Source organism: Podarcis vaucheri, assembly GCF_965113315.1.
Source record: "Podarcis vaucheri genome assembly, chromosome: 9".
Taxonomy (NCBI): Eukaryota; Metazoa; Chordata; class Lepidosauria; order Squamata; family Lacertidae; genus Podarcis; species Podarcis vaucheri.
In genome coordinates, this window is record NC_138767.1 from 32,188,485 (window position 1) to 32,205,673 (window position 17,189).

General features: G+C 43.0%; 1 protein-coding gene across 6 annotated transcripts in view; it reads right to left on the reverse strand.

The window, feature by feature from the left end:
- LOC309540631 (cilia- and flagella-associated protein 337-like) overlaps window positions 1-17,059 on the reverse strand; it is a 33,599-nt gene extending 16,540 nt beyond the window's left edge. For 4 of the 6 annotated variants that reach the window (XM_082237617.1, XM_082237618.1, XM_082237616.1 and 1 more), the window contains exons 1-10: window positions 12,298-12,398; window positions 10,401-10,589; window positions 7,647-7,741; window positions 6,623-6,715; window positions 5,830-5,875; window positions 5,096-5,142; window positions 3,718-3,835; window positions 3,304-3,373; window positions 1,424-1,667; window positions 477-582 (exon numbers count right to left, since the gene is read on the reverse strand). In XM_082237617.1, coding sequence (XP_082093743.1) covers window positions 477-582; window positions 1,424-1,667; window positions 3,304-3,373; window positions 3,718-3,835; window positions 5,096-5,142; window positions 5,830-5,875; window positions 6,623-6,715; window positions 7,647-7,741; window positions 10,401-10,565 — 984 coding nt within the window. In that variant the 5' untranslated portion in view covers window positions 10,566-10,589; window positions 12,298-12,398. Of the gene's footprint in view, window positions 1-476; window positions 583-1,423; window positions 1,668-3,303; window positions 3,374-3,717; window positions 3,836-5,095; window positions 5,143-5,829; window positions 5,876-6,622; window positions 6,716-7,646; window positions 7,742-10,400; window positions 10,590-10,860; window positions 10,911-12,297; window positions 12,399-16,693 lie in introns of those variants that run through there. The other 2 variants (XM_082237614.1, XM_082237615.1) reach the window with 2 other exon arrangements.
- Between the last annotated feature and the right edge of the window lie 130 nt (window positions 17,060-17,189).

Consider the following 17,189-nt stretch of genomic DNA (forward strand, 5'->3'; position numbering starts at 1 on the left):
CATCATTACATATCTTCAGGTGCCAGGCAAAAATGTTTCCCTTCAACCAGGCATTTGACTGATGAACATTCTATGGCTTTTTTATGTGTTTGTGGGTGGGGGTTATTGGTTTTCATTTTACAGTGGTACCTTGGGTTAAGTACTTAATTTGTTCCGGAGGTCCGTACTTAACCTGAAACTGTTCTTAACCTGAAGCACCACTTTAGCTAATGGGGCCTCCTGCTGCCGCCGCGCTGCCGGAGCACGATTTCTGTTCTCATCCTGAAGCAAAGTTCTTAACCTGAAGTACTATTTCTGGGTTAGCGGAGTCTGTAACCTGAAGTGTATGTAACCCGAGGTACCACTGTATTATGTATTTTGTGTTCTCATTTTGCATCTTTCTGCTGTGAACTACCCTGGGGTTTGGATGAAGGGTGGAATACAAACTGTACTAGCAGTAATAAACCAAGCAGTTCATTGCCGATCAAAACCCTTACCTTGATGGTGCTATCCAGAGAAACTGAGAAAATATTTGTACTGCCATGAGCAATGCATAGGAAACCAATTGGGGAAGTATGTCCTCGCAGTATTGCAATCGGCCACCTAGTGAGTGGCAAACATATTTTAGGTTAACTTAGGAGTAGTTTGCTCAGCAATCAAGCATCAGAGAGCCTATAGATTTCTTTAAAATTAATAAGATAAAGCACTTCCATCCACAGTAAGGTTGAAATGCAATTGTGAATACACCTCCCTGCCCAGCCACCAATCCATTTAAAAGCCCAATATGAGTGCATTGAAAACTGCATTTCTGTCTGCCATGTATGCTCATGAATAGCATGAGAGCGCCTCAGAAGTGCTTTTGGGTGGCACGTGTGAAATCCATCTAATAACACTTTGTCACAGGGAAGGTTAATTGTCACTGAGTCAACCACCTGCTGCTTCTCTACCTCCACTTTTTATTCTTTGTATTTAAATTGTAAGCTCCTCAGGGCAGGGCCCTGTTCTGATGCACTCTGTGTAGAGGCAACATGCACACTATATAGACAACAGCAGCATCCAAAAGACTTACCATATTGGTCTGAATATAGGCTGCACTTCCCTCCCCCACCAATGTGGCTTGTATAAAGCCCTATAATCGGGCTAAGGCAGAGAAGCAGGGTTCTCATTTTACGGGTAAAGTCTATATTTGGAGGTGGCTTATATTCACACCAACAAAGTATTTTCACTTTTACATATGTCTAGGGCTGAAACATAAGAGCCTGCAGTTGCAAACACATGCACATATACACATTACGGTTTGGAACAATTCTTTAAAGATTTGCTCTTCTGTGAAGAACGTTTGCATTGAAACAACATAATGATAGCTTTTAAAAAATACCTCAAAGCCATCAGCTAGCAAACGGATAGAAATAGGCAAGTTTTAACCCATTTTAGCTTTATTTACCCAGGGACATAAGGGTTCCATAGACGGATATTCCGGTCCAAACCACCAGTCAAAAGAATATTGCTTTCTCTGCAGAAGTCAAAGGTCTTGACTCCTTTGTGCACCTTAAAAACAGATTCATCACACTGAAAGCGCCTTGCTGGAGAAGCAGTAGCTGGTGGGGCGAATTTGTTATGGCTGACAGTGCTGGAACCCATCAGAGTTTTCAAGCGATGCTTCACATTTTTGGTTCTGCTAACGTAACCTGTGATAAGAAAACAGAAGAGTTGCATGGGAAGGGAAGGAAGATGTTATGTACTGAAGTTCTCACCCTGGGCCAGCAGGGGGATACTGTAGATAGTTATGCAAATGAAGCATCGAAAGTGACGTTCAGTGATTGGATAGTTTGCATGCAAATGAAGGATCAAAAGTGACGTTCAGTGATTGGATAGTTTTAGAAAATGGCAACAGTTACATTGTTCTGGAGCTCTATATAAGCAGGCTGACTGAGCTCCTCAGCTCAGTTCTGTTCCAGCTTACAAATAAAGAGCTGCTTTGGAAGAATTGCTGTGTCGTCTGATATGTTCGCTCACAACTTAACAGAAGACAAACTGAAAGCCCTCAAGGTAGAGAGATAATTGATTCCATTCCTAGGAAAGGGCTGTAAGCTCAGGTGGTAGAGCATATGCTTTCCATGCAAAGTTCCAGGTCGCCAGGGAGGAGAAATTCAATTCAGTGTGCATTTAAAGCCAAATCTATCAAATTCACACTTTCCAAAATAATATGCAAGCCAAAACACAGCTATCCTTCAAAATTTGCATTGATCCAATGCAGTTCTGCAACCAATGTTTACAAAAATGCATACCGTATATTAGGGAACTTGCTTGCAAAAATGCGCACGAGTCAAAACTTCAAGTGTGCTTATTAGGAGAAATTCACACTAAAATGCTGATGAATTTTCATGAAAAACAATTAAGAAGGAAAACTGCAAATTGTGGCAAAATGTGGACAACTGAATTTAAGATTGGGAGACATACAATACAATACGATAATCTTTATTGTCATTGTCCCATACAGAACAACAAAATTGAAAAAATCTACATCAGACATTCAAAAACCAACAAGCCTGCTATCCCAGCCTGGGCAGCCCTCTAAAAACTCTGATACCCCATAATTAAATACAAGATACTCCCATAGAGACTACCTTACACTGCGTTTAAAACCAAAATTGCATTTGGATAGAAACTGTTTCTCAGTTGCATAGTCCTAGTCTTTATAACCCTGCACCTTCTTCCAGAAGGCAGAAGCTGAAAGACATCATTTCCGGGGTGCACAACTGAGAAACAGAGAGAAATGAAACTGACTGATCCTTCCATCTCTACTCCCAGGTTCACTGCTGGGTGCTTCCAGGTAGGGCTGGGAAACACTCTTGACCTGAAACCATAGAGATCCACTGCCAATTACTGTTGACAATCCTGAGCTAGATGGACCAGGTGTCTGATTTGGTATAAGGCATCTCTTTGTGCTCCTATGAACAAATTTTCTGCACATTTGTTGGGGAGGAATAACATAGTGGAATGAGGACCAAGAGTACCTGGGTTCAAAACATTGCTCAACCATTTGAGTCACGTGACTCTGGTTCAGTCCTTAGGTTGGTCCCTATCTTTTGTGCTACTCTACGCAGAAAGTGCTTTTGAAAAGACAAAATAGAGAGTGAGCAGGAGAAAGCACATCTGTTGCCCTGACCTCCTTGGAAGATAGGCTAGATAACAATGAGATCAACTAAAATAAACTATCCTCTTTTAAAAAAAGTGAAGGAGAAATGACCGCTATCTTTTATTAAATCTTACTTCAACTTCAAATTCTGACATGTTTATTCTGCTAGAGAATGCCCAACTTACCTATAACCAGTGCAGTGCAATCATCATTTGAACTAGAGATGACGGATTCCATAGAAGGGATATATTGAATCTGCAATAGCAAATGTGCAAAGGAAAATCCTATGAAATTCAGAGTGTCCCAAGGATATCCCAGGCAAATGCCGTGGCGCAACAAAGGCAAATCTGGGGAAAGCAAGGAGAAGCACAACCTTCCCAAAAGCAGGTGAGGTAAGATGTGCTGTGCAGAAATGATCTTACAAATAATATGGTGGGATCGTGAAATAAGAATACTCCTCAAAAACCTCTTCAAAGCAAATGCAAGCAACTGCACCCACCTGCTCATGGGAAATAATTATCTGAATCCTTCACAGTTAACAGAAAGAAGATAGTAGTTGAACATGTAGAAGACAGCACAAATGTCTGAAGTTCTCTTACCTTGGTAACCCAGTCATTATGAACCTTCCAGCGAATGAAGGTGATATTTTCTTGCTCATAAATAGAATTGGCAGAAATGGTTGGGATTTCTTCCACGGGTGGATATTTTGTCCAATTCCTATCAGAACACACACACACACACACACACACACAGTTAGGGTGGAAGAATGAAACCCAGACAATATTGGATTCACAACCAAACATACTATTCTGAATTAGCATCTAGGAAATTATTCTCGCAGACTTTGTCTTGATGCAATAATGCCCCAATAGATTCTGTTTTCTTTTAAAGGAGCTTTAAGGAAGCATGCCAACAAATGTGCAAATAACTGTCACTCTTGCTACCTGCAGAATGGGCTACCGCTGGTGGAAATTCTTCTGCCCACAATTTGGTGGGCAGAATTGGGAGCTCCACACGAGCAGTGGCGGAGCTTCATTTTTCGGCACCGGGCGGGAGGGGGTTGAGAGCAGGCGGGGGCGGGGCTGGTGTGCATCCTGGGGGCGGAGGGCACTACCTGTGAGGGCGGGGCACCCAGCGCAGGCAGGGGGCAGCCGCGATGGTACTCTACTGGGATCACGCTGCCAGGGGCGGTACACTCCCCCCGCACTCCTCTTCCTCCACCAGTGCACATGAGAGGAGTGAACTTGACATCATTCTGTGGACAGAGGCTGGTGATGCTTTTTTGAGGACTCCACATCATCCAAACCCATCCAGTGTGGATTGCAGCCATGTTAGTGGAAGGTCACATCCACACTATATATTGAAAACACAAATACAGTGGTACCTCAGGTTAAGTACTTACCGTAATTCGTTCCAGAGGTCTGTTCTTAACCTGAAACTGTTCTTAACCTGAAGCACCACTTTAGCTAATGGGGCCTCCTGCTGCTGCTGTGCCGCCGGAGCACGATTTCTGTTCTCATCCTGAAGCAAAGTTCTTAACCTGAAGCACTATATCTGGGTTAGCGGAGTCTGTAACCTGAAGCGTATGTAACCTGAGGTACCACTGTAATGGGCATTTAAAGCACATGGATCCCCTCCTCCAAATAATCCTGGGAAGTATAGTTCCTGAAGCTACAATTCCTATACCCTTAAGAAACTACAGTTCCCATGGTTCTTTAGGTTAAGTCATTTGCTTTAAATGTATGGTGTGGATATGACCATTTTATTTTTTTTAAAGGATTACAGGGAAGCCATTTCTGAAGCAAGGCATGCTGTATCTACCTCAATATTGTCCACTTAGACTGGTAGAGGCTCTCCAGCGTTTTAGACTACAGTCTTTCACATCTCTGGAGATGCCAGAGATTATGAAAGAGTGCTTGGGAATAGGGTAACACTTTGTGTTAAAATCCACATAGGCCTGGTCAAACTGTCACGTACCTCAGTGTTTCTGCCACAGAACTGATCAACAGGATATTAACACAGCCCTGTATTGAACAAAATGCCACCATATCAGTACCCAGATTTATAATCAGCATTATTACCACTACAACATACGCCTAAGGTCATTTTTAACTATTGGTTAAAAGAATAGCGGGTGGCGCTGTGGTCTAAACCACTGAGCCTAGGGCTTGCCAATCAGAAGGTCGGCGGTTCGAATCCCCACGACGGGGTGAGCTCCCGTTGTTTGGTTCCAGCTCCTGCCCACCTAGCAGTTCGAAAGCACACCAAAAAGTGTAAGTAGATAAATAGGTACCGCTCCGGCGGGAAGGTAGACGGTGTTTCCGTGCGCTGCTCTGGTTTCACCAGAAGCAGCTTAGTCATGCTGGACACATGACCCGGAAGCTGTCTGTGGACAAACACCGGCTCCCTTGGCCAATAAAGCGAGATGAGCGCCGCAACCCCAGAGTCATCTGCGACTGGACCTAACGTCAGGGGTACCTTTACCTTTACCTTTTAAAAGAACAGGAGAAGAAGGGTAGTCTATATCCTGCAGCAAATGCCCAACAGCAAAAAATATCTCTGATTATATTTAAACCTATATTCTGTGTGTTTCATTTTTACAAGTTGTGGATACCTTTCTTAGAAACAAACTGCAAAACTCAGTAAGTTCTAGCTGTGCCATTTTCTCAGTTTATATCTGAATTAAAACATACCAAACCGTATCAACATACCTGCTCGTCACCATATGATATCACGCATTCACCTTCTCCCCAAACACTTTAAACAGGAAGAAAAAGCATTATACAGTCTGTCTGTAATTTGTTCAAATAAAGCTTCTACCCTGATCATAGCTAATACATACAGTAGCTCCTTGGAGAAAAAGAAGAATACAAATACAATGTATAAATACATGTGTACAAAAGCCAAGATGGGTCTATTCCCCCGCTCTGAGGTCTAACTTCTAGAAATGCTGGCGGGGCAGAGCTGAACCCTGAAGATCTTCCATGAATGAAATTTTAAACAAGGCATCTCCATGGTGGAATCCACACACATATTTAAAAAAAACGCTGTGAAAATGCTTTTTTAAAAAATGTTTTGAAAAATATATTGAATTTGCCATACCTCACCATCATCATCTAGTGTCACATTTGTATATTGCACTTTACAACACACTTGAAACATTTTATTTGCAGCTGTGTAAGAGTCCCAAGAAGCGTAAAAGAGGAGGAAAATTGGGACAGGCATAAAAAAGGACAGGCTGTCCCTAGTAAACAGAGGCAGTTGGATTGTATGTTTTTCCATTGCTATTAGAACAGAATAAGAACTGCAGTTAATCAGATGGCGTTAATTCTGTATTTCTGCTCCTAAATAGGTTTTAGTCTCATCCAAGCTCAATATAATATAGGAAATGTTAGAAATAAAAAATAACTATATGTCTTCTTTCTTCTATATTCACGGGAAAGGTATATAAACTGGGGGGTGGGTGGATGTAATTTGGTTAAGACTGTTGAGTCCAAACTGTACCTGTAATCCAAACACAAAGGCATTGTTTCAAGGGCCACAATTTGGCAATACGGTTCCAAGTTGGAGAGCTCATAGAGTCGTAGCTCTCTGTTACTGTAAAACACAATGTTAATTAAACACTTTTAAAGCCCAGTAAATGTTGCTTTTTAAAGCCAGCTGATGTTAATAAACTACAATTTCCACTCCACCTTTAATTTAAAAACAGCTTGTTTTAGTTCTTGTGTTAGACAAAACTCAACAGATTCATTTTGCATTGTATGGTGGATTCAGATTTAGCATTGATTAAACAACAATAATTTGTTTTCTTTACTTGACATCAGCTGAATTATAATAGATGTCTAAAGGGCAAGGAGTGTGGATGAGAAAAATTCCTGGTTTGCCACAGAACTCCAAGAGACTCCAACACCATTTCTCTCCTGAATCTCCATGGTTCTGAAATGGGTGCTGCCATATTGAAATCAACCATATAAGCAGAAAAATCCAAAATGTCAGCACTAACACCACAGGTATGCTCCTGCAGTGAATTAACACTAAAATACCTACAGGCCACTTATTCTGAAGCAGACTCACAGAGGCTCGGGTGGAATCTACACACATGTTTAAAACACTGCGAAAATCTTTTTTTTAAAATCGTTTTGAAAAATGCATTGAATTTGCTATAGCTCGCCATCTCCATCTAGTATCACAATTGTATATTGCACTTTACAACACATTCAAAACGTTTTCTTCGCAGCTGTATAGCTGAGTCCTGTGGCTTGTACCTGGAACAGCACCTTATAGTTTACTGCCTATTTACTCCAAGCAAACTATAAATACTTTGCATTAACCATAATGAAACAAGATAACATCAACATGAACAAGGTGTGTTGCCTACCATTTTCTCTTCCTTGTTTGCTGTTCACATTTTATACAAATATGTTCGTATTTTATAGAATTAGGAACAAATTTGTGAAATTTCTGTGACACTTTTCAAATGGTAGTAGCATATCCATCATACTTAGAAACCCAGAAATTGACTACGTACCAGGTTCCAATAATTAGCTTGTTGTAATGGGCCATTAAAATAGAGTCAGAAACCCACTTTAGCCTCCTGTTTTGTAGTTTGTTTTCATTTTCATCCTAGACTCCAAAAGAGAACATGGTCAAAAGTCTGATCTAAACTGAAACATCTCAACCATAGTTAAGCCGCTGGGCTAGGTTCGCATAGAACACAAAGTCATGGTTTAATAAAATATAGTTTACTAAAACCATGTGTCAGCCACTGGAGCAGGGGCCTGGGGATGTGCTGCTACCCAGTGGCGTAGCGTGGGTTCTCAGCACCCGGGGCAAGGCAAGTAATTTGCGCCCCCTAACCCGTGGATTTTAGCACTGGAGTCTCTTCCGCGCCCCCCCCATGTTGCGCCAGGTGTGGCAGGCCCCCCTGCACCCCCCACGCTACGCCACTGCTCCCACCACAAGTCTTCAGGACAGCCATCCGAAGGCTGGCGCGGGGAGAAGGTCTCTCCGCCCCGCCGCCAGGCTTCGGAGCATCCTTCCGAAGGCTGGCGGCAGGAGGAGGTCTCTCCGCCCCACTGCCAGCCTTCGGAGGAGGTCCGAGGACAGTGGGGTTCCTGCTTCCTCGAGGAGGGCCGGCCAAACGCGCGCCCCCAAATGTTGCAGCCGGTGCGGCCGGCACCCATGGCACCCCCCACGCTACACCACTGCTGCCACCTTCTCATTTATCAGCAGATGTGCATCATTCAGCTGCCGAGTCTGATAAGCTGTGGGGCAGAATCCAGCGGAAAAAATGGCCCGGCGCTCCCCAAAATACAGCCAAATTAACAGACTACAGTGCTTTAACATGCCTCTTCCCCCTGACTCAATCACACTGTGGTTTAGCATTATATTTGAACCAGGCCAGAGGCTGTTCTAATGGAAGCAGCAGCAATAAGAAAGCCCTGAATGTAACAACCTATGAAAAAACTTGTGATTTGTTGGTGTGGTGGTAGCCAACAACCAAGTTAAAAGCAGTTGCAGCTTCCAATGAGCACATAAAAATGTTAATTGAACAAGGAACTCTCAAACTAAGGCACAGGAAATCTCCAAATAAATGTCCCTGGGTTTTTTAAAAATTGCCTTCTGACTTGATAGATAATTTCTTGTTCTGTTTCCTGTTTTATATGCACCCCTCCCCCCATTTCCTCACTTTTTTCTCTTTTCTGCCTTATATTAATCTTTCTGAAACAAATGCCCATTGTCCTTTTTTGTGCTGTGGCAAAAATAAATACATAAAGGAGAATTCCTTGGATGCCAGGGTCCAGGTTTGGGGCAAGTATTATTTGGTGACAGAACCTCAACTGAAGTTTAAAAACACAAAACATGCAGCAAAGTAAAGTGTGAAAATATAGGCTGTTATTCTTTTGTGAGTTTCAAAACTTCCCCTAGTATAGAAAAAGACCACATGTTTGGTGAATTATAAATAGTTTACTTACAAACTCTCCAAAGGTCAGATTCGTGTACTTTTCTATACAGCATTCAGAAAAAGTTGCACAGGCAGTAAAACGTGGCTTGGTTACAGTAGTGAACGTTCCTAAATTATTGGTATAGGAACTTGAGTGGCTTGTTGGAGCCATGATTGCTCCAGCTTAGCCTCTTCACATGCTGTGCTCCTCAGTTAGAGTGAGGGGGAACCAGGGGCGCCGACTTATAAAAAATATTGGGGGAGCCCGCGAAAGCTCATGAATAATAAATAAGCTCATGAATATGCAGATAAAGTGGCGCCGCCTCCTCGTGAGCGAATAGAGGAGAGCGTGCTGCGCCTATTAATCAGCTCCGAAGGAAATTGGGTGGAGCTTTTGCTCGGGAGGGAGGGCAGGAGGCATGCAGCCCGACCCTGTGCATTTTGGGCTGGGGGAGGGGCGGCGGTGGCGCTCTGCTGGAGGGGCGCCTGAGATTATTGGGGGGGCAGAGCCCCCCAAACGAATTTTTGAGGGGGCTCGGGCCCCCTCAGGCCCCATGGAGTCGGCGCCTATGGGGGGAACAAAGGCTTGATTACCTAGTCCCTCCCAAGGTGAGCTAAGTCTGGCAGGACAACTTAGTCAATGGCCTTAACCCCTTGATGCATTAATTACATTTAAGCATGGTGGTTATATGAGGCTGGTTATCCCACGATTTTCAGAATGAAGGCAGCACCTTTTGTTAGCAACAGGCATATAAACCCTTCTGCATGTCAGCCTCTGTGCATGCATGTGTTTGACTTGATCCTTTGACAGAACGTTAAGAACATAAGTGGTATGCTCCCAAACCTTCGTGGATTTACCAATTCAGGGTCTGCTAAAATACTTCTCTTATTTCATAGTTCAACCTTTTGGCTCCTTAAACCAGACTTTTTCAACCCAGGTGTTGTTGTACTACAATTCCCATCATCCCAAGCTAGCATGACCAGCGCTCAGGGATGATGCAAGCTGTAGTCCAACAACATCTGAGGACCAAAAGTTGAGAAAGCCTGCCTTAGACGATACCATAGACCCACATAACTCATACCATCCTTTAATCTGTCTGGTTCGGTGTAGAGACAAGCATATATACATTTGTCAGAGTTAATTTCATCACAATTATACTTGGCTGACATCATTTTGAGAAATACAGTCATGAGTGAATGTGTTGGGAGAGAATGATAATGATTGTTAGGACAGCAGAAAAGCAATCTCCTTTTCATTTTAGCCTCAGTAGGAAGATCTTACACCTATTATCAGTAAATATCACAGTCTTTAAATAATACCTCACTTCTTAAACTCACAAGAATCAGAGAGGTTTTCTTCAGTTTTAAGTTTGCACTCCAAATGGAAACCAATCCATCTTGGCCAACACATAAGATGTGACCATCCACTGTTGAGGAGACGTAAAGGAGTGGCTCTCTGTGAGGTGTTTCTGTCACTCTGGATGGATGGAGAAGTGATGACATTTGCCTTAGGTGGTGCTCTTCCAGCTAAACAAAGCAGAATTCAAGTTTGGGTTAAGGCCACACACACAAACCGAGGCAAAGGAAGATGTACGGGTTGTGAGCTACTTTCCTTAGTATGCTCATTGTACAATATACAGTATATTTTGTTCTGTGGTGCTGGTAAGTCTTAATACACTCGCTTCTTTTGTACAACATGGGTAGCTGTAAAATATGGATATTGGTCTCCCTGATTGCACCCTGGTTAATTACAGGACAATTTAAAGTGAACAAACAGGGCAAAGAGATGCGTAAATACCTCACTCCGTCATGCTGCAGCTCAAATCTGAGTTCTGTTGCTCTCACACAACAAAGAAAGACATCAGGAGATCTGATTATACACCTCCTGTGTTGCATCTAGTTTGGCTCTTACTGACATTAATTAATGCTGTTCTCTCACATGGAGGCTTGCTTTAATCTAGCAAGAAAAGCTCTTGCAAAGTATATTTTGTTGATCAAAATCATTGATAACATTGCTTAAGAAACTTCCGTGAGGCAACAAGAGATTGTAGTGCATTAAATGATGAAATATATCAGAGGAAAAGATAGAACTGGGTAAATGTGTGTCCATTCGTGTCAGTGGAAGCTTGGCCACTGATTTCTATGGGAAGTGCATTGCACTCCCAGATTGGTAGGGACTTAATAGATGATCTGAATAAACAAGGCATTCTGGATAACACTCCCCCTGAAAACTAGTTTGCCCACAAGAGCTACAGTGCCCAGGGCAAACTACAGTTCCCAGGATTCTTTGAGGAAAGGTTTTTAATGTATGGTGTTGTGGTTGTGAGTATGGGTTTTATAGGTCAAAGCTAGCACTTTGAATGGTGCTTGGAAACAAATAGGGAGCCAATGTAGTATCGTCACTGGTCATAATAAGCATGTTTACTCAGAAGAAAACGTCCTGGTTTTCAATACAACTTTCATTTCCAGATAGTAGCCTAGGAGCAAGGCATCTTAGTTAACTTGCTGCCTACCTAGCCACATTACCTGATTGCTTAACTGCATTGTTTGCAGTTAAATTCATAAACATTTAAGGATTCCCTTAAAGTTACCCCAGTGAATTCAGTGGAACTTGCTACTGAATAGACATGGATGGGATTGCACTATAAGTCTAGATACAACTTCGAGTGCTTTTTATACTGGGCTGCTTTAAAACGCCTTGCACCTGGTAAGAGAACATAGTGGGCTCATTTGTCACTCATTTATCTCCTCCCATTATATTTCACTATATTTGATGTTTTACTGTCAAATTCATTATTTCATATGTACATGCAGCTACATATGAACCAATATTAAGAACATATATTGACAGAAAATTCAATTAATTGTTCACTGGTAAAGAAATTACTTTTTAATACAGTAAACACACTTAATCACTAGTGCAAACCTTTCTTTAAAAATTATTCCTCCCCACAACAGGTAGTTTATAGAAAACAAGTACCACTTTGGTATCAGCAGATGTTGTTTGCTCACTTTTTAAAGCTTTAGATAAGCTCCACACAGATTTTGAACTGAAAAAGAAGCATTACTGCCTGACTGGAAACCAAACAAATTAAGTCAGCTATAAATCTTTCTCGTTGTTCAAGAGTTTGTGGTCCAGTGCCTTTGCTTGAAAATGTTATGTTGCTATGTGCAAATAAGCGGGAACAAAATCAGACTTATTTCTCATGAGTAATTGTATATGCAAAGCACTCACTTTCTGGATGCAATCCCACCTGCTGTAGCACTGACTTTGCCTCTTTTGGAAAACAGTGCAAGGTTTATTTATGGGCACTCCAATCTGTTTCGCCAGCAAACTATGATCCGAAAGGACTACAGTATTTGGTAATGCTGAAGTTGTTATGGTGACGCAATGCAGCAACATCAAAACAAAGAACTGCTAATGCTAGTAACAGTTTCAGGCTTCCTTGACGATACAGAGTGTGAATAAGTTCAAGCATGCTCCTATACTGACTTCAGTAATTTTCATGCCCACCAAATGCTTCGAGGAATGTGGGCATAGATCAGAGGTTTTCAACCTTTTTGAGTCCATGGCTTCCTTATCCAATCTCTGTCAACCTGTATGAGGCTCAGGAACCCAGTTATGCCACCCCTTGCCTGCAGAGCTGGCAGCCTCTCACCCTTTTTCGAACACCCTCCCTTGTGGAGTGTCCCCTCAGCCTCTTCTCCTCTCCCCTCTCCTTGGGAGTGTTCCAGGCAGCAGCTGCTGCTGTCCCTGGTCTCTGAGCTGACCGCCCCCCCCCCCGCCCCAAAGAGAGGTGTCTCCCAGAGGTACCATTCGCTTGCAGAGCTTATAGCCAGGACTGCTGCAATAAACAACTGTGAAAGCCTTCAGGAGGCAGAGACACGAGAAGGCATCAGAGGAAGGAGGGAAGGAAAGAGGGACAGAGGCCAGTGTTGCCCGTAGCACCCCTGACAATCATTCAAGGTGCTCCAGGGTGCCACAGCACACTGGTTGAAAACCACTTGCATAGGTCACGGTGCAGGGGACATGGATATTAACCTCGAGGAAATGGACACGGTGCTTGGAAGGGTCAGGGTGACTACTTGCACCGTGGACCCTTGCCACTCACTGCTGATAAAAACTAACAGGGTGATGACAGCTGGCTGGGCCAGGGAGGTGATTAATGCCTCCTTAAGAGAGGGGGCGGTCCCTGCCTGCTTGAAGGAGGCAGTGGTAAAACCACTCCCCAATAAACCCTCCCTGGAATTGGAAAATCTAAGCAACTACCGGCCAGTTGCTCATCTCTCTTTCTTGGGCAAGGTTCTCAAGCATGTGGTTGCAGGCCAGATCCAGGCACTTTGGGAAGAAAGTGATTTTCTAGGTCCATTTCCATTGGGGTTTAGGCCCAATTTTGGCAAAGAAACTGTTTTGGCCATCCAGTATGTGCAGTGGCGTAGCATGGGGGGTACAGGGGGTACCGGCCGCACCGGGCGCAACATCTGGGGGGGGCGTGCTCGCACTCGCAGCTCTCTGCCCCTTGCTAAAATCCATGGGTTAGGGGGCGCAAATTACTTGCCTTGCCCCAGGTGCTGACAACCCACGCTACGCCACTGAATATGTGGACCTCTGTCAGGAAAGAGACAGGGGAAATGTGTCCCTGTGAATTCCCTCAACCTGTCTGTGGTTTTTGATACCACTGACCATGGTATCCTTCTGGAGTGGCTGTTTGGGTTAGGAGTTGGTGGCACTGCTTTGCAGTGGTTCTGGTCCTATTTGGATGGTCATTTCCAGGTGTTTGGGGAGTACTGTTCAGCTCCATGGAGCCTTCAATGTGGGGTTTCTCAGGGTCCAATTTTATCTCCCATGTTGTTTAATAGCTACATGAAACTGCTGAGTGGGGTCATTCAGAGGTTTGGACTTGAAAGAAGCCTTCTATTTAGCCAATAGAATGGGTTGTGGTGTGCACTTACTTGCAATGTTTGTAGTGAGAAGTTTCCTCAGTCTGTATATGTGCCCATGGGTCCTCAAAGGATGGCAGCCACTGATCTGCACTCTTAGTTCCATGCTTCCTTCCCCACACACTACACCTTTGAAGCACATGGTTCTACTCAAAGAATACTGGGCACTGTAATTTGTTAAGGGTTGCTGGGAATTATAACTCTGCGGGAGATAAAACACAAGGCCCAGAATTCTTTAGGGAAGGAAATGTGCTTTGAATGTGCTTTAAGGGTATAGTGTGCGTACAGTTGTAGAGCCAATACATTCACAGTGGAGTTGGTATGATATTGTAATGAAGAACATGACATATGAGGCAGAAATTCGTGACACAAATTTCAGCTTGGTTGTATATATGTTGTGTGGCCTTTAGCAAACCACTGAGGCTTGGGCTCCAATCTGCAATAGATATTTATATTGGCATATTTTAGAGAATGTTGTAAAGATTGCTGAGACAATATTTGTGACTTGCTTTCAGTATTTATGAAAAGGGCTATTTGAATACTAACTGTGTGGGAGGGTCTTCCCAGAGCACTGGGCTAAAGCTGCCTCTGTTCTGAAGCTTCTACAAAAGCTAGCAAATTCTTCCATAGAACATAGTGGTTTGACTAATAACAACGGAAATGTCAAATTTCAGAGACTCAAAGACACAGGCAATTTTTCCACAACCGTCTTGCTAATTAACAAATCTCAACATTGTTGCTGATACGGTACGACAGACCATAAAAAGTGGAAGCGCTTATTCACAGTCTCAGCATGGCTTTCCAAAGGAATTGTAAGTGATGCACCTACTAGCCCTGTGCTGCTGACCTCCTGCATTTAACTCTAAGTACAAGAGACAGGAATGGCAAAATGTGTGTAATAAATTAAAGAGCGAAGATGATACAGCTTGAAAATGATTCATCTCTTTATCAAGCTCGGCAAGAAATCTAATCAGCAATAAACAGCAGCTGACAGGGAAGAAACTTGAACAAATGCATTTATGACAAGCAAATAGCTGTACACAGCCTAAGCAAGGAAGGGAACGGATTAATGTGTTACACTAATTCATACTGATAGTTTGACATTATGCACTAAAAATTAACTGAGCAAAATAAAGAAGTACATGTCATAAAGAGAAATTAAAAAGTCCACTAAAGGAAATCACAAGTGTGTGATAAGCTGCTGAGAGATACTCTTCACCATTTATTCAGTTAAACGCCATCTGAAAAGGACACTGGAGTCTAGATTAAAGGTCAAATTGAACAACATAAGAAAGATTCCCTTGCCCACCAAATGAGGGAGAAATATATCCGTCAGCAATTTCTTCCAGCCGTCTTGCCCTTGAGTTGCTGCTGTTCTATTCAATACTCATTTTTAGAAGAAAAATCTATTAACACAGTGCATCTCCTCTGCTATTTCTTAGATATGATTGCATAGACATGTATAGGATTCCATCTATCTATTAAGACTGCAATCCTATGCATACTTACCTGGGAGTAAACCCAGCTGAACACAGTGAGACTTTTTTTTTTAACAGAGTAAACATGCTCATGATTGTGCTGTAAATCTTCATAATTCTACCAAACACTTACTCTGAAGATTTGTTTGTAATCCCCCCCCTCAGATGCCCCCTTGAGGTCATGCATGTATGTACAAACAACCCTTCCCAAAGCAAAAATCGTAACCAGGTGAATTTAAGTCCACATTCCTAAATGTACTTATTGCTTGTTCAGTCCTTTAAATGTTTATTTGGAAATAATTCCTCCAAGTTCAGTGGAGCTTAATCACAAATAAGCATGAATAGGATTACAAGCCTTGTTTGGCAAGAAATGCCATTGAAATCAATGAGGCTTAGACTGTGTTCACACTCCAATGTGCTGTGCTGGGTTTTTTATTCATGATGTTCATACAGCAACAGCATTGTTCAAAGTGCATATATATTATTTAACTCAGAGGAAGAAGAAAAAAGCTGATTGCAATTCCTTCTCATAAATCAGGTTACCTGAATGTACCTTATGTACCCACTTATGTACCTGAACCTTATTCTCTTCCCCAGAGGCCAATTGTTGCTGCCAAATGAAGTGATCTGAGTAACCACCAGAGACAGGATCTTTTTAGTAGTGGCATCTTGGTTACGTCACACTGTTCCCAGAGAAGTTTGCCTGAACTCATCTTTGCCCTCTTTTATGCTGCAGGTGGATCTTGTTTATTCAGTGCTTTTAAACAACTTGTGTCTCATTATGGCACAGCCCTCTTAATTTTGAGCTTGGGTTTTAACTGTGTTTTTAGTTTGTAATGGTTTTTACAGCACTCATTTTTATTGTATTGTAATTGTTTTGTTTCGCGAACTGTCCCTCAGGGCACTTATGTTTTGGATAGCCTTGGTGATTGAGGAGGATTAAGTGGCTTGGTGCAATCTGGGACCCCTGGAAAGTCGCATCACTTGGGAGTTTGGGGTGGCAAGAAACAATACACCGTAACTGAGGCAATGAACTATGTACGGATACTGACATGAATTTGTAGAACAGCTTGGTAGCGCATTGTTGAGTTCTGTACTGTTTTTATTGTTGTTAAAAGTTGAATTAAAAACGTTTTTTTAAAAAAAAAGATTCAGGAAACACAAAAGAAGTACTTTGCACAACACATGGTCAACTTATGGAATTCACGACACAGAATGTGTGGAATTATTTCCGTCCTGCCTTTACTCCAAGAAGCTCGAGGCAGGGCACGTGGTTCTTTCTCTTCTATCTTCACAGCAACCCCGTAAAGGTAGCAGGCTAGCATGAAGAGGCAGCCTAGCGAGAGGTGAGCTGCGTAGTGTACATTTAAGGAACAATGCGGTGGGAAGAGACCGGAGGAGGGCTATGACATTTACGCCCTGCTCCTGGGTTTCCTTAGCAGCGTCTGGTCGGCTAAGACTGCCGGGATGACTTCGACCCAGCGGAGCTCTGCTTACGTTCTTCACAAACAAAGAAAACATGGACGTTCCGCATCCTTGCCACTAGAGGGCGGGTTTCCTCAGCAAGCCTAGCGGAGAACACTGACTTGTACCGCGCACGCGCCCTTCTGCGCTACTTTTCTCCGAGGCCGCAAACAGCCTTACGGCGCCCCGCCCCGCTCCCAAGGAGCCCGAGGATAGGCGGAGGGGACGGCGCGATGGCGTCATG